This window comes from Vanessa cardui, chromosome 9 (assembly GCF_905220365.1).
Source record: "Vanessa cardui chromosome 9, ilVanCard2.1, whole genome shotgun sequence".
NCBI lineage: Eukaryota > Metazoa > Arthropoda > Insecta > Lepidoptera > Nymphalidae > Vanessa > Vanessa cardui.
The window spans coordinates 6,343,082-6,360,964 of NC_061131.1; the positions used below are offsets into that span (position 1 = coordinate 6,343,082).

At 30.8% G+C, this 17,883-nt stretch overlaps 2 protein-coding genes across 8 annotated transcripts in view; both read left to right on the forward strand.

The window, feature by feature from the left end:
- Nucleotides 1-4,569, forward strand: part of LOC124532248 (repetitive organellar protein-like) — a 79,787-nt gene extending 75,218 nt beyond the window's left edge. For all 7 annotated transcript variants that reach the window (XM_047107036.1, XM_047107029.1, XM_047107031.1 and 4 more), the window contains 4 exons: nucleotides 462-623; nucleotides 2,089-2,215; nucleotides 2,626-2,771; nucleotides 2,858-4,569. In XM_047107036.1, the coding sequence (XP_046962992.1) occupies nucleotides 462-623; nucleotides 2,089-2,215; nucleotides 2,626-2,771; nucleotides 2,858-2,880 (458 nt within the window). In that variant the 3' untranslated portion in view covers nucleotides 2,881-4,569. The remainder of the gene's footprint in view (nucleotides 1-461; nucleotides 624-2,088; nucleotides 2,216-2,625; nucleotides 2,772-2,857) is intronic.
- Nucleotides 4,570-6,362: 1,793 nt separating this feature from the next.
- LOC124532448 (centrosomal protein of 290 kDa) lies at nucleotides 6,363-17,559 on the forward strand. Its single transcript, XM_047107352.1, has 30 exons — nucleotides 6,363-6,706; nucleotides 7,085-7,353; nucleotides 7,423-7,558; nucleotides 7,695-7,831; nucleotides 8,236-8,520; nucleotides 8,588-8,775; nucleotides 8,848-9,102; nucleotides 9,178-9,305; nucleotides 9,379-9,553; nucleotides 9,781-10,613; nucleotides 10,691-10,856; nucleotides 10,928-11,066; nucleotides 11,153-11,262; nucleotides 11,338-11,514; nucleotides 11,783-12,044; nucleotides 12,123-12,357; nucleotides 12,443-13,094; nucleotides 13,262-13,396; nucleotides 13,465-13,570; nucleotides 13,801-13,974; nucleotides 14,092-14,294; nucleotides 14,383-14,532; nucleotides 14,691-14,825; nucleotides 14,970-15,124; nucleotides 15,213-15,376; nucleotides 15,829-15,995; nucleotides 16,121-16,248; nucleotides 16,552-16,652; nucleotides 17,022-17,159; nucleotides 17,336-17,559. Exons 1-30 carry the CDS (start codon nucleotides 6,511-6,513, stop codon nucleotides 17,399-17,401), a joined length of 6,165 nt encoding a protein of 2,054 aa, XP_046963308.1. The 5' UTR covers nucleotides 6,363-6,510; the 3' UTR covers nucleotides 17,402-17,559.
- The last annotated feature ends 324 nt before the right edge of the window (nucleotides 17,560-17,883 follow it).

The following is a 17,883-nucleotide window of genomic DNA, read 5'->3' on the forward strand; positions in this document are numbered from 1 at the left end:
TCAGAAATAGCTTTATACACTTTAAGATACAAATACACAAAACATCGCATGTAACAATAAAGTAAATCTTATTTTTTAGAATTAGTCTCTGTGTTTCTTCATACACATTTCCTTTATGGAGTCTATCTTACTCCGGACACAAACTTAATAACTGGTACTGAAAAGTCAGATCACCATCTATTCTTAGAAGTGTTATTCAGTTTATATTTTATACCACGATTCAAATATTTTGTATGATTATAAAATAAATTACACCGCTGGTTTTCATTTGTTCGTTGTTTTTAAAAAATCTATGTATCACGTTTATCCACCATCCCTCAAAGGTGCTTCAAACCTACTCAATCCGCTGTACCTTTTATAAATAATATCATTACAAAATATGAATTATATAGTGCGAATTTATTTACGATTTAATGGGAGCTGTTTGAACGTTATTAAATAAAGTATTGTTTGTTTTATAGAACCTCATCCAATCCTCAACACCAGTAAGCCGGTCGCCTCTCCGGCGGCGCACGGGCTGCTTAACGGCGCCGACAAGCGCAGCATGGGCGCCCACCGCTACACGCCGCAGCCCAACAGCCCCGCGCTCGCCAATGCGCCGCCCGCCACGCAGCCTCTTGCTGGTATGTATATTCCAATAATAAACCTACAACAACAACAACAACAATAGCCTGTAAATACCCACTGCTGGGCTAAAGGCCTCCTCTCCCTTTGAGGAGAAGGTTTGGAACATATTCCACCACGCTGTTTCATTGCGGGTTGGTGGAATACACATGTGGCAGAATTTCTATGAAATTTTCCATATGCAGGTTTCCTCACGATGTTTTCCTTCACCGCCGTGTACGAGATGAATTTTAAAGACAAATTAAGCATATGAATCAGCGGTGCTTGCCTGGGTTTGAACCCGCTATCATCGGTTAAGATGCACGCGTTCTAACTACTGGGCCATCTCGACAAAAAACCTACACTCGACCTAAATGTAGTATAGCAAATTTAAAAAATATATTAAGGAACTCTTGTGTGCAAAAGGTTACTATACAGTTAATGAGTTTATGATCGATAGCACACCTTCGGAATGAAACGATCGCCTACTGGCTATTTCATATCATATTAAATTGTTTATATAATGTATGAGACAAACAAAAACAAACCCGCTGAGTTTCTGTCGCCGGTTCTTCTCAGGTCAGGGTAGTTTCTTTTCCGAATCAGTGGTAGTGTTTCAATTGACCATCAATAAGAAAGTGTAATGCTTCTATATTGAATAAAGTTATTTGGGTTTGAGTACAGAGGTGGGGACCGGTGTGAACACTACTTTAAAAAAAGTGGATGCATACAAACAATGCTCTAAATTAAACCAAAAATAAATTAAGGCTAAACAAGACAGAATTTATTCAAAGAGTAAATGATATATCTTGCTGCAATATAAATATTTTTTAAATAATTATAGTCGTATTAAGATGTATTTATTCATTGACTCATTTGTTATGTATTCTGTATTAATACGCAAATACTTGATTGCGGTTTATAAAGTTATCACCTATCACGTATCAAGGTGGCTTGTACATTGATATTTGAGAAATATATTCCAGATGTGTCTATATCCTGAATAAATTACTGATTGAATAAATAACTGAATTTTTGCTTTCAACAGACAATTAGATAACACAAAAGAGTCGTGTAATTTTTATTTTGTTCCACATTATCATCGAATATATTTTGTTATATTCATATTATTGTTATATTACTATTATAGCAAACATCATAAATAACTCACTGCTGAGCTAAAGCTTCTTCTCCCTTTTGAGAAGTAGATCGGAACGTTCCAATTAGGATTAGTGGACACATGAGGCACGATTTTGTTGAAATTATACACATGCAGATTTCCTCAAGATGTAATCCTACACCGAAGTGTTCGAGATGAATTACAAACACAAATTAAGCACATGAAAATTTTGTGGTGCTGAATTTTCCTGGGTTTGCACCCCCAATCATCAGTTATAATGAACGCGTTCTAACCAGCGGGCTGTCTCGGCTATAGTTCTATAATTTGTATAAATTATAAAGAAAATATGTAATATGTATACACAGGTTACGTAACGAAATCATCACATTCGCTGTCCGCTTCGGATCGCGGCTACGGGCCGCCGACTGGCGCCGGCGTCGACCTCAACAACACCGAGCCGCTCTATGTGGACACCAATGCGGAGGCCGTCCCGTTAGTAACAAAATCATTTGAAATCACGTTTTCTTACACTGATAGCTTAAAGTAGTAAAGTAAAGTAAAGTAACAGCCTGTAAATTTCCCACTGCTGAGATAAGGCCTCCTCTCCCATTAAGGAGAGGGCTTGGAACATATTCCACCACGCTGTTTCAATGCGGGTTGGTGGAATGCACATGTGGCAGAATTTCTATGAAATTAGACACATGCAGGTTTCCTCACGATGTTTTCCTTCACCGCCGAGCACGAGATGAATTATAACACAAATTAAGCACATATATAAAGTGGTGCTTGCCTGGGTTTGAACCCGCAATCATCGGTTAAGATGCACGCGTTCTAACCACTGGGCCATCTCTGTTCTTCCACTGATAGCTTACGTATTTATAATCCATTATTATGTATTTCAGGTATCGTGCAATGTACAAATATAGACCTCAAAACCCTGACGAGCTAGAACTAAACGAGGGAGACACAGTTTACGTACTGGAAAAGTGTGATGACGGCTGGTACGTCGGCTCCAGTCAAAGGACTGGACGATTCGGTACTTTCCCTGGTAAGATTCCATATATTTATATTATAAGTTGAAATGTTTACTTATGATAATATTGTAGAATGATAATGATACATGAATAATTACAGGAAATTACGTGGAACGCATCTGATAGCGCCACACGTCGCTGCTGCGGCGCCTGCGCAGCGCGGCGCTGTGCGCGCGACGCTCGCGGTAGGCAATCGGCTGATTACGGTCACCCACCAACGTCTGTCTCTTTCTGTCTTACAGATCCAATTTCATGAATGAAAGAGACTGATGACGACATTTAGTTTACGTCATGGTTGCCTTTACCTCTCTTTTATACCACTAAATATGTCTCCGATGGGAAAACCGGTATAATGACTCAGAGTTTGCAATGCTTTGTAAGATTATACGAACGCTAAACTTTCCCAATTTCAATTATTTATGAAATTAATTGGAATTTCTCGATACAATGTCTGTGAGGATGTTTTAGGGTAGATATGGTAGAATAAAAATATTGACTCGAGATTTTGAACGGTGTATTAACAATTTATAGATATATCTAAATGTTACCAAATTGTAAACCATGACTTTTATATCCTTTTATAAATAAATCGTGTTATATATTACATATATATATTTACCAAAACCATTCATGTGCTTCGGTACATACGTTTTACGTTTGTATTTTTTTTATATGAATTGACTTGTATCGCACATTTTACATTTAATTATAAAAAAAAAATCATTTTGCTCTATTTCGTATCTACATTTGCTTTTGCATGTTTACATAGAAAAAAATGTATGTACCTTATGAATATAAATCATCCCAAAGTTAGTAGCGCGCCCAAAGAATATGTGTATTGGATATTTATGGTGTTGTATAATTGTATAAAAATATATATACATAACTGTAAAGTCGGTCATTAGTTATAGTTATTTATTTGCGTAGGAGTCGGGGATTGGAGCTCTTCTTTTAAAAGTAACTTTTTAAAAGAATGCAGCCTTGCATGATTATACTAATTATAAACTAACCTTGTTTTCTTTTCAATTTTAACTGTGATTAAGTTTCATTTTTTGCGAAAGAATGCATCCTGAAAGTAACATATAAAAACTTTTTTATTTAAATCATGACGTGACAAAAGTCAAACTTTGATAACGTGAAATATATTTTCGATCTATTCTCATTCTAATTTTGAACAAAGTTTGAACATTTTGTGAGTATTGGCATCACTTAACTAATACATTTATCGCTAATAACAAACCATACTTCATTAGCCACCGTGTTTTTTTTTTAATTAGTTACCGCATTAACGTAGGTATAACTATACAAGTATATAAATACTCATAACTATGCAATGGTCGGTGTAAATAGGGCGAGTAATATATGGACAACTTTGACAATACTATTTTATATGCTTAATTTAATATTAGATGTATCGTATATGATCGTATATAATGGAAATTGAGTATTATTTACTCGGAAAACTAAGATAGATGTAATATGGCTTGGCTCTCGATTGTCTAGTCACCGTAAGCAGGATTAGTACATGCCCCGTACATTACAATTTATTTCTTATTCTATAAATCGGATTATGTAATCAGTTTGATTATTTACACCATTTATTATTTGTTTAACAAAAAGTTACTCTCGCCCTATGTAATTGCTTATATTATGTAATAAAGATTTCTTATTTAAATTTAACATGTTGTTGTAGTTTTGTTAATTTATTTCTAGAAGCACAAACGTTTATTTGTTGTTGACACATCGACATGCAATGTAACATTACTGCTACTGTTCAATGTCATCACATCTAATAATAAAAACTTTCTATTATATGTTTGTTTTAATTATCTCGCCCGCATATCAAAATATATCAGATTAAAAATTAAGTAAAAAAAAAGTAAAAGTAACAGCCTGTAAATTTCCCACTGCTGGGATAGGGCTTCCTCTTCCAATAAAGAGAGGGTTTGGAACATATTCCACCATGCTGTTCCAATGCGGGTTGGGGAATGGCAGAATTTCGATGAAATTAGACTCCTGCAGGTTTCCTTACGATGTTTTCCTTCACCGCCGAGCACGAGATGAATTAATTATGAACACAACGTTCTAACCACTGGGCCATTTCAGCTAAACTTAAGTAACTGCCTTTATTTCCCAGTTCTGAGAAAAGTTATTTTAGATTTTCTCAAGATATTTACTTCATTCCAGACTACAAGATTAATTAAGAATTAAGTGTATTGGTGGTGCTATACAGGAATATTATGGATATTCGTAATACCATAATCGATAAAAAAGTTTTATAATTTGTTATACCTACTTAAAGAGAGGAATTAGTTTTTTCTCTGTGATTATACATGATAAAATTGGGATAAGGGCATAGGAATGATGGTGATTATTATACATAATACCAAGCAATAGCCACAAAATGATTTCAAATGAATGTCTTTTAATGTTTTCTTTTATAATTTCTAAATTGTGTAATATTCGCAACCGTATCTGAAAGCGTTAAACACTATTCGTGTATCCATATCCATATCCGATCCCATGACATTCCTGTGTATCCCTGGTATGTGAGTGTCGTAGGCCACAATCGTTCTTTAAAATGCAGGGATATACCCTAAGCCTCCTTCTTTACAAATTATTGAAATTTTGAATAATAATACATATTATAATATTTAAATATATATAATAATATAAAAATCTAAATTGTTGTTTTTTTGTTTGTGTCATATATATCCTTATCATCCATAATTAATGATAAAATTTAAACTTTGTACAGTCGTTGTTAAGTCTAGCGTGAAGGTTTCTACGCTAATTGTATTATCTCATACGATTAATAAAAATTTACATTTCCAACTTGTACGGTAAATGGCATACATTAAACAGTATACGTATTTTACTCACGATTATATTTAAAGTGAATTCTAATATTTTAAAGCGATCTTGTGCTATAAATACCGCAATACTGGTGGATAATATAGATATATGAGGATATCATTTTTTATTCTTTATAGTTTCGCAGTCGAAACTGACCATAATATATAGTTATAGTTACTAAATAACTGTAAAAAGTCTTATATCTATTGATGTCGCTACGGTTTTTGAAGTAGGCAACATTTTAAAAAGAGGAAACTTTGGCGGGAATTTAAACTCGCTCTCGGCAGAATACGCTGGAACCGGGAACATTGCGATAACTTTGATTTTCATTACTGTATCTCTTTATATATTCTTGCTTGCTTTGCTTAGTTTGAATAAAGAAGAACGTTATTAATCAATATCAAGAGTTATCTTTCAACAATTAATTAACAAAAATAACTTTAGCTTATACTATACTATGTTGAGGTTTTAAATTAATTTAAATACATTGTGTAGACAGGATCGCGTCTATCAAATTTTAATATAAACGTTATACCACAAATCTGTTACAATACAAAATTAAAACAAGACTCAGATACACAATAACGCATTAAAACGTACTTAATTACCAGATTAATAAAATAATATAAATTTATTCAAATACTTTAAAGGCATAAAAAATTTTAAGATTACATAGTTGACCTCTTTTTTCCAGAATATTTACCGATGTTTGATGTCATTAGCAACTATAGATATGACAGCGTTGCTTAGCAACCGAGTTTGTTACAAACATCCAATAATCACACTTAGTGAGTCATTGCAGCGTTTAGAGCTACGCACTTTAATTGCGGCAAGTCTGGAATCTAAGTCGTGAGTCGTAGTGATCCTATTGTCTTCGTTGAGTGTGAAGCATTAATAATGGAAATAGATTGGAAAGAAATAATAAGATATTCCCAAAAAGAACTGAAACAAGCAGAAAAAGAAAGACTCTGCGAAAGTTTGTCCTGGATGGAAGCTGATGATATTGAACTAAACTTTAGTGACTTAAAAACTTTATTTCGTCTCTCTCAAGATATTTTAAAATATAAAACCGAACAAGTAAGTTATGACAATAGTACATAACACATTTAATAATGCATCAACTAGCCATACTCCTCATGAATACAATTCTTAAAGAAATTCTCTCTGCTGATATACATTATTTCACGTATTATTGATTCTTCAAAATATGTTTACAGGTTAATAATTTATTGGGAAAATCGAAAAAAAAAGTTAAATCTAAAGATAGATATACCAATACAGGTAAGCGTCGAACAATTTTATTATTTAGATTTTAGAATATTTATTTTTAAATTTATAGTAAATACGTAACTTCATTATAATTCATTTAATATAAACTAATTACTATTAATAATAAACTACTAGTCACTACTAATGCATGAACGCATCATCATACGATAAGTAGCCCATTTACAATGTGTTATTTCTTAAGATTCTCCTGCCATGAGTTCCGTGAGCATGTTTGAAACAATTGCGCATCAAGAGGAAGTCATAAAGGCAAACAAGGCGGTCCTTGAACAGCTTTATGCAGAGATTGCTGAATTGGAAGGGAGGAAAATTAAATATAATGAAAAATCTCCTATCCAGCAAGATAGTGATTCGAGTCGAAATACGTTATCAGAAATAAACGAGATCGCGCAGTTAGAAAATGAAATATCTAAAAGAAATAGACACATCAGGAAATTACTCGCCGACGTTAAAGTACGAAATTACCTTAATGCTAATGTTTAAAAAAAGATTTATATTATTTTATTAAATTATAAATTTTAGATTTTGGAAGAAGAAAATGTTTCACTAAAAGATAAATTACCAGTTTTCAAAGAAAAATTAAGAGAAGCAACACATGTTATCGAAAATCTAACCCAACAACTATTTACTCTAAGTAACAATGTAACAAGTCTTAAAGGTAAATTCAAATCAAAATTATAATATAGAAAAAGAAAAAAGGGATACAAGCTTTTGGATATTAAGTGAGATGTCATTTACTACTATCGAACATGTAATTTAACGTAGAAACTAATAAGATTACATGTATATTCCAGAACATCTCGGTATAAGTGAACAAGAAAAGGCTAATTTATATATTGAAGTAGAAAACTTAAAAAAAGACGTAAACGACAATTATTTAAAATATGAAAAAGTAGAGGTGGATGCTAAAAATAAATTACAACAGTTAAAGGTTAGCTATATAAACTGTATTTTTGTGTAGCCCTTTTTCATATTGATTAAGAACAATTTAGAGTTAGTCAGTCTCAGAAGTTAAAACCCAAATCTTTATGTAAATGTTTTACCATTACACAACTCGTTTAAAATATAAAACTTACTACACACTTGTTTAAAATATATATTTATCAAATTAGTAAATAAGTTATATAAAGTTTGAAATAAAGTATTACTTACAGAATTTATTAAAATCGAAAACCGAAGAAATCGTACGTTTGTCTGATGAAAATTCACAGTTGAAAGAAGACCTTAAATTAACATATAATAAAATAAATTCTCCAAACGTAAGTCACCCTTAAAATTTAATTTTCAATTGATCTGTATACTATTCATTACAACAAAATAAATTATATCAAACAGAAATCTTCTCATGAAGAATTAAGAATAAAAGAATTACAAGAAAAGCTGACAGACGCTTCAGATGAAATGATAAAGTCAGCAGACATAATAAAAGAATTGTCAAATGAAAATAAACATTTAAAATCATTAATTGATGATATAGCCGATAATTCTATCACTGATCAAAAAAATGAAAGCGATGATGGAAAAGAGAAGAATATGATTATTAAACTTAAGAAAAAAGTAAAAAATTTAAATGACGCTCTTAAATGTTCGGAGGATATGATAGCTTTAAGAGAAAGAGAGGTAAGATTAAAAACATATAACTAGAGAATTTTTTTAGGCATTTTATAAACATTTTTTATTTGTTTAGCTTACTGAAACTGCAAAACAATTACAATTGTTAAAATCAGACGACGGTATAAATACTTTGATAGAAGGAATTAAGAAAAAAAAGAGAGATTTAAAAATAAGAGATGAGGGTATAAAAAATCTTGTGCATGAAGTAAATAATTTAAATCAGCTTATAAGTGATCTTCAACTAGAAAATGAAACAATGAGGTACGAATAAATATGTTTTAATGTAACATAAATTAATATTGTTATAATTTAATAAACCTAAACCATTTTTAGGGAAAAACTGCAAATACCATTAAATGAGAAGATCGACTGTCGTGGTATTTTAAAAGAAATTAATGAAATGAAAACAAACAATACAGAACTCGGAATAAGAGTAAAAAAATACGAAAATAAGCTTATTTCCCTTGAAATAGATAACCACGAAAAGGATACAATAATTTCGAATTTAAAAGCAATGATGAATATGGCTGAAGATGATAAAAAAATAAATAAAAATATTGATGGTACTGATAACGATGGAACAGAAAAGTGCGTCGCTCATAAATCAATAACCACTTTTTTATTTTGAATGTTATTATTATTTTTAATTAATTTAATTTACAGTGGATGTTCAGGAAATATTTCGATAGGTGAAAATGGTTTAAAAGCATCAGATATGCAAGCCATTATTGAAGAAAATGAAGGACTTAGAAACGGGCTAACTGAAATTCTAAATTTGTTAAAAGATAACAGTAAGGTCAATTTTCCAATTTATTTAAAAGTCATTTGAACTCGAATTCTTAATATATTTTATTTTTATTTAAGGCAACACAAGCTCTGGTGTCTTAGCGATAGAAAGTCCAAGTTTAGAAGCCGTTTTAAATTCATTGATTGCGCGTAAAACAGCGGGCTGGTTTTCACCACATATGAAAACGGTAATGGAATTAAAAGCGGCACTAGGCAGCAAAGATGCCTTAATGTCTGCACTACATGAATCAAGGTAAATAAAATTATTATTTTTAATGATATATTTGAGATTATTTTTTTACAATAATTATATATTATAAATAATTATCTACATGGGAATGGTTAATCGATGTACCAGAAACAAATATAATTTATTTAAATTTCTCAGCTTATATTACATTATTTTATAACAACTTTGTGATAGTCGATTTTTGATAATGTATGTACATAACAGCAGATATAAAAAAAATATTCTTGTAGGAAGGAAACTTTTAACGTAATGGCAAAATTGAATACAGAGGAACAAAAGTCATTGAAGTTAGAAAAAACGTTAGAAGAAATGAAAAACAATTTAAAGGAAGACACCGAAGACAATATTTCGAGTACAACGGATATCAGTATTGGAGAATTTGGATCTTGGATGATACACACTAATTACGACAACATCGATTTTAAGAACGAAAATGATATTCGAAATATAGTTTCTAAGGGAAACGTGTGGTTTGAAAATCAATTCAAAGAAGTTATTCAATATTTCCATACCAAATTTGCAGCACTTTTTGATAAGCTTACAGCCTTGACGATAAGTACAGCTGATGATCGTAATAAATGGAGCCTCCAAGAAGAAAATTATAAAGCAGAAATAGAAAATTTAAAATCCCAAATAGATGAAAACGACGAAAATAGTAGAATACATTCTCCTGGGTTAATAAGCGTGGCAAATTCAAACTTCGTAGACAGAAAGTACATTTTTTTAGAAGAGTCGTATAAACATATAAGAACACTAAATGAAAATATAAAAAATGAATACTTAGAAAGTAAAAAAGAAAAATTGAATGAGGCTTATGAATATGAGAGAAAAATTCAAAATTTAATACAATCTATTATAAATTTAAGTGACAAGTTACGCAATTCCGTACCATTAGAATTATTTTTAAACCAAAATAATATGTTAAATGAGCTTATTCTAAAATATAGAAATGATAGGGAAACAAATATAAATAAATACATTATATCTGAAGATTTAGTTAAACGCTTAGAAAAAGACAAATATGACATATTAGCAAATCTTACCAAATCTGTACAAAATACGAGTAAGGCTTAAAATGAAATCAATAAGATTAAAATTATTTAATAAAAATGGAACATAAAATTATTCTTATAATTTCAGAAAACGAAGAAAATAAAAGCATAGAAGAAATTATAGCAAATATAGATGATTCCGTTCTTCAAAAACAGCTAGAACAAGTTACTAATGAATTACAAAACAAAAATAATGAGATAGAAAAGTTAGAGAAGACAATATTGGATTTACAAAATTCACAATCAGAAATAATGTAATTATTACATTTAAAAATATGTCTAAAATAAACTTGAAAACTTCATGTCATTAATATATATTTTTCAGAGATAAAACTTTACATTCTGAACCCCGTGAATACGTAAATTATATTAAGGAACAAATGGAAACATTAAATGAACAGAACAAAATACTAAAAGAACAATATCAGCAAGCTGGAAATAAGCTAGATAATGTACTGTTGGAGGTACCGGCTTTTTAGAATTATATTATTCTTTTTAATTAGCGTTAAAGAAGAATTGGTGTCTAAATTATTTTTATTTTCCTTTGCAGCTACAAGCATATAAAAATAAAGAACTAGGCAACGATAAGGAAATAAATATGTTGAGGCATCAAATTCTAGATCTACAATCTGATGGAGATGTTAAAGCTTCAATGGCTAGGTTACATATTTAACATTATATTATATTTGTGTTTTTAAATTATTGTGATTTATATTTAAGCGTTTTTTTTTTCAGAATAAGCGGTGAAGTTTTACTAGCACAAATGCAAAGTTCTGAAAATCAAAACAAAATTGAATCTCTTAAACTTGCTTTAAATCGAGAAAAAGAACTTAGGGCTGAAACCGAAGAATTGTTAATGAGCCGACAAAAGGTGTTTGATATTTATATCCTTCGATACGATACAAATTTAAGGTAAGACAAACCAGGAAAAGTAATTCACAAAAGTAAAAGGTCTGACAAAGTTTCTTAGAAAAATGAGCAGTGTTTTTTTATTTTTTCTAAATAAATCTAATCTATTTTAATATACATATAACTAATGTTAAATATAAAATATCATGTTATTTTCTACGACAAATTCATACACATATTACCATAGTATAATTACTATGAAAATGTATGTTCACAAATTTATTTGTATTTTAACTATATGCATGAAACAACAAAAAGTATGTAATTCAAGGAAGTTGAATGAAGTCATTGATATATTAAGACAACAATATCAAGGAAGCTTACCGCTGATTTCTGTTGAGAACTTTATCAATAAAGCAGAAGATATTCAACGTAAATCCGTTGACATTGATCATAAACTTAATGAAATTGAAGATTTACAATCTACTTTAATGACAAAACATAGTGTTTATAATCAAATATTAGAGATGTCCGCTGCCAAATGCTCAGATAACGAGGACATTTGCCCACATAAAATCAAAAATATTATTACAGTAAGGAATATTTTTTAAAGTTTTATAAGTTTTAATTTTTCGATGTTAAATAATTAACAATATATGATTTCACTTTAGGAAGAAACCCAAAAACTTGAAATAGAACATTACAAAAGAAAAATTATAACATTAGAACAATCACACGAAGAACTATTAAAGCGATGTTGTCTTCTAGACAAAACATTGATTTCGCTTAATCGAGGATTTAAACTAAATGATCTTTCATCTCAAAATGGATATCATAAAAAGCAAAAAGAGCATATAAGCATAGAAGTTGAAGATATTCAATCGGACGATGACATGAGTAGTAGAAGTATATATACTAGAAAATTATTTATGTTTAGTTTGTCAGTAAATTGGTAAATATATAATATATATGTATTTGTATTAACTTACAGGAAGTCGTACAAAAACCTTATCCCATCCTAAGATTGATGTAAACATCATCAAAGAAAGTAAAAGTCACACGGATGAAACAAAACCTAAAATAGATCCTCAAAACCTAACAGATAACAATGTTAAAATAAATCAACAAACCCAAACATTTTGGAAAGAAAGGAAATTAGATGAAAAGTTAATACAAACGGAGCTTGATCATGTTGAATTAAATTCACTGGTAGAAAATCTTTTGTCTGAGAAAAAACAAAAAGAGAGCCTCATCGAAGAAACTAATGCAGTAGCTAAGCAGAGAGTACAGGAAATATCGCGTCTTAATAAAGAAAAACGTGAAATAAGTACAATGCTTAAAAATGTAACTGACTTGTGTAATCAAAAAGACGAAACAATTAAAAAATTAGAACAGATCCACGAATCGGTGAAACAAGAAATAATTGATCTACAATCAAATCAAGCCAAGGAAATAAAAAAAATAAATGAAGCAGTAAATGAAGAAAAACAGGCTCTTTTAATAGAAATTAAGAAAATAGAAAATGATAAAAACGACATAATAGATGAATACATACAGTTATTGAGCAAGGAAAGAGAGGACTACACAAATTCTTTGAAAAGCTTACAAAATAAACTAAAAGATTTGCAGATAAAATTAGATAAGTGAGTACATTAAATTGCGAATAAACCCTTAAAAATAAAGATCTTATTTTGGTTTACTAACGATCAATCATTGTAGTTTCTCTTCGTAGATAGCGATGATCTTATCTTACGTTATACCTACCAGAAATTAGTCTTATGTAATTTAATTAATCATGTATATATTACAGGAGAAAAACTGAAGCAATCACGTCCCCAGATGACGTTGGTAAAGAGACAAGCAATAAATTTACGTTAAAAATTTGCAAATTAGAAGAAAAATGTTTTAACCTGCAGAGTGAATTAGATGGATACAAAACAGATTTGTTAGTGTTTAGTGCTCTTTTTTTAATTGGTAAATACAAGTTATGAAAAATAATGAAATATTTTTTAGTGAAAACCAGCAAGGTGAATTAGAACGGTGGAAGAATTTGGCATCCGAAAGACTTAGTAAAATGGAACAACTTAGTACACAATTAAAGGAAAGACATACCGATGAAGTAAGTTATATTTATCTATAAAATACGAAATGAGTGACTTCTATACATTGTGTAGAAAAGAAAATCGGGACTCAACATTAGATATTTATATATGCTGATACATTATAGCTTGATAATGAAATACATACATGTTTTAAATACAATTAATTTTAAATAATTTTACAGTTTACATCATGAGTGTCAAATAAAAAACCTAAAGAAGACATTGTTTAGTTTCATTTGAATTTCAGGTAGAATCTTATAAAGCAGAAAATCAACATTGGTTAACACAGTTAAAGGAGACGCAACGTGAACACTTAGAATTACGAGCCCGATTAACTGAACAAAGAACTTTACACCTAAAGCAAGTGACGGAGAAAGACAATCACATTGAACAGCTCCGTTCCGTTGTAAACAACCTTAAGGTACATTTTGAATCGATGGGTGCAAGTTTTATTCAATTTCATTCCAATCCTCTAAAGAATTTATTTTAATTATTAATCAATCTGCTATTTTTGTATTTCACAATTTTTTACTTTTAGTCGCAAATTCTAAATATGCAAACTATGCTCACCATTAACGATCCTAGCTTCGATCTCTCTGCCATAGTAGAGGTTGATGAAGTTAGCGATGGAGTATCACAACAGGGATCGGATAGACTAGAATTAAAGTTTGATTCAACTGTTGACTTAAATGAAGCACAAGAAGATTTTGCAAAATTGCCTTGTAGCTCTACTGCTATATGGTATGCAAATAATATTATATGTCCGTATTTAATGAGATTATTTAATAAAAGGTATCCTACTAACACAGTAAAAAATTGGATTTACCAGGCAAGAGCCATTGATAGAACGTTTGCGAAGAGAGAAGCAATTAATGGCCAAACAGAACACTATTTTACGAAGGCAGGTCAAAATCTTAGCAGCAAGAGAACGGAGGTCCCGATTGGATGCACAGAATCTAAAAAATCAAGTATTCCGCATGTAAATGCTATAAATATTTATAGTAATTTAAGGTTTACTTTCTTACAATAAAATTAAAGATAATAGCTGCCTCAAAATAGATAAAAATAATTCACAATATTAACGAATAAAATTAAATTATAAAATTGTACCAATATAACCTGAATATACTTCTTTAGCAGCACTACCGGTAACAAAGTCCCATCAGCAGAATCAGCAGCATTACAAAGTAAGATCGCGTCGCTGCAGACTCAACTCACAAGCGCGCGTCGCGACGCAAATTCGAACGTCGCGCTCTGGGATAAGTGGAAAAGGTATTTAGTACTCTAAAGCTCTTTTAATTTTCCTATTAAAGTATCAAAGTTTAATTTGTCGCAATTATTAATCAGGTAGTTTATTTTATACACATTACATTTTTATTTATAATTAATTTTGATACATTGTGCAACATTTGGTAGAGCGCAACAGGCATCAGACCGATGGCAGGCACGTTACGAAGAAAAATGTCAAGAGGTTAAGAAAATAGAAACGAGTTTGAATATGAATAAATCAGCTGTAAACAGATTAGAAAAAGAGAAGCGTATTCTTCTGGCCAGACTTGGAGAAGATAGACGTAATATATTTTTGCCGTTACATGCTCTTAGTAGAAATAACTAGATTAAATATACCTACAAATATTTACCTATTACTCTATCTTGTAGAAGAAAAACATTTAGCAATAGAAAAACAAGACGCCGAAGAGTCGGAGAAAGTCTCGTCTAGGAGCGAACAATGCCCAAGTCCTCCAGCCTTGTCTACCCGGGCGATGCTTGGCAGGATCGAGGCACAGCAACGGAGGATCGCTGCGCTTGAACTTGCTGAAAGGGTATCTGTTTTGCGACTTAAAATATCCTAACACAATACAATGCCCACACCTGTGCGAATCGATTAACTAAGTTTAAAATTATTTCTAAAATATTAAAACTCGAGTGACATAAACATTTTATAAAAGCTTTTAAACTAGGGCTCAATGAGCAGATGGATTTTCTATGACTCTATTAGAACGCAGTTCCGTTTTGTCTAGACTTTTTTAGATGTTTTCGGATGTTTTTAATCACGTTCTTCTATGTGGGATCATATACATAGCCAATCTTTACTGTAAGCGAAAAACTGAATTGCTATCGAAATTACCTGATTTTCAGAGCTGATGTTACCTGAATGAAAATCTGAATTTTATCCCAAAAAAACAAAAAAATTTCAAATGAAACATTTGACTCAAATAAAATTTAAAATTTTGATAAACATACGCGTCATTAATAAAATATTTTATCGTTACAGGGCAATGAAACTTTAGTCTCGGAATACGAAAAGTCTCTGGCAGAAATAACATCACTCAAGGGACAAGTGCTGAAACTCGAATCCGCACTGCTTGAAGCGGAAATACGTTCTCCGTTTAAAACCACGACGGAAAGCCAGCCAAGTCAAGAATTACAATATTGGAGGAAGTAAGAATTTTATATACTGCTTACCTTATTCATATATCACAGAATTATAACTTTATAGAATGTAATTTTATAAATGAAAACTGATTTTTGTATAGTGATATTAAATAAAACTAATAATTTGACAGTTACTGCGACATGTTGAAAGAAGAAAATATGCAATTGACATTGAGAGTGAACTCTATCGATGTTACTCCTACTTCCGCTCATCAGCATCGCATCAATGATTTGGAACAGACTGTGCTTACTTTACGAGGTACGTACAAAGATTTTTAAAATTATTAAGTGTAATATTTAATAGACCGACTCCTACCAACTGTTTGTTTTGACAGCAAACGGAATACGATCGCTTATCCCTTGCATACGTGTACTTTATTATACTTCGTTTCTCACAATTACTATACTCATATAATATGAAAATAATATTTATGAGTAGTATGAAATTTATTTATATATTTTTAATTGACAATGCTTTTCAATATTCATTAATTTCGATGCTTCACATCTGCCGGTTGTCGAAGGAATATAAATTACCTTGCTTTTGTTTTACTTATTACAGGGCTTGTAAGTAAATTGCAAGCGGACCAAAAGTCTTCATCGACGGGTATTCAAAAGCGAGTTGACTCTCGACCTGGCAGCGGACGAAGCGGAACTGATAGGGTATGACGTCTTAACAATAGTGAAAGTTAAATTAATCAATTTATAAAACAGATCAAAGTCACTTGTAGAATAACAAGTCTAGTATAACTAGGGCATTTCTTAGAATTCTTTGTTGTAGATATTATGACTTAAATAAAAAATTAAAAACTCTTTAATAATATTAATATACTATTAAATAATTTTACGTCCACGTATGGTGACAAAATCTGTTGGAATAAAAGTCGTTAAATTACCTATTAGGCTTGCATTAATATGAGTGACGCTCTTACGAAATTAATGAAATGACTAATAATAAATACAGCACAATATTAATTAGGTTATATTTGTTTTATTAAAACGCCGATTGTAATTTATTTATTGTAATCGTAGGTTCGAAGTCAAATAGAAACGTATCGTATCGAAATATCCAATCTCAAAAGAAGCATCATAGAAAAGGACGCACTTTTGGAGAAATCAAAGGACATGTTGAAAATCGCCGCTGAAAGAGAAGACGAATTATTGAGAGAGGTACGCATTATATTCGATGCCATTCAATTTAAATGACACTTCCATTTTATTTCGTTGAACGAGATAAAAACCTTTTTAATTTCACCTTCTTCTTAATTTTTTTTTTACAATCTTGTATTTTTTTTAACCGAATGATCTCTATAGACAAAAATACTATAATATTGTTTTCTTTTTAGAATATGTTGATTCGCCGTCGTTTAGACCAACTAACGGAAGGTAAAGGAGGTTTCATGTCAGCATAAAAGAGGAGATAAGGGAAAATGAAACATTCACCTAAATTTTTAACAATGTATTCGTATAAAATAAGCCATTTTCATCATAAATAAACCTAACCAAAAAGCACAAATTTCTTCTTATTACTTTAGTAACAAAATTTAAGCACATAATTCATAAGTACAATTAAACTATGAGGCCTTAACTAATCATATACTTTTTTATTTTAATTGATAACAATTATAGCATTTCTTTTAATTCAAAACCAAAACAAATTTACCTAGCGTGTTTTCGAATTTGCATTTATTGTAATAATCTTTGATTATTGTGCGTAAATAAACTCTCATTGTTCTTCTCGCAAGCACGTCGAAAGAAGTAGTTGCCAAATGTTGGCCACAAGTAACGCACACTAGTAAAGTAGAATGACGTTTGGCCAATGTCAAGCTAGGCTTCCACGCACACCAAGTTATACACCGATAATAAAGTTCGTTTAGTTGGTGAATTTTATTAT

Bases quoted from the DNA above. Each gene is read 5' to 3' on its own strand.
- LOC124532448 (XM_047107352.1), top strand. From the start codon at position 6,511: ATGGAAATAGATTGGAAAGAAATAATAAGATATTCCCAAAAAGAACTG. The intron at 6,707-7,084 runs GTACATAACACA...TTATTTCTTAAG, and splicing joins ACAAGTAAGTTATGACAATA to ATTCTCCTGCCATGAGTTCC. The intron at 15,125-15,212 runs GTAATATATTTT...TCTATCTTGTAG, and splicing joins CAGACTTGGAGAAGATAGAC to AAGAAAAACATTTAGCAATA.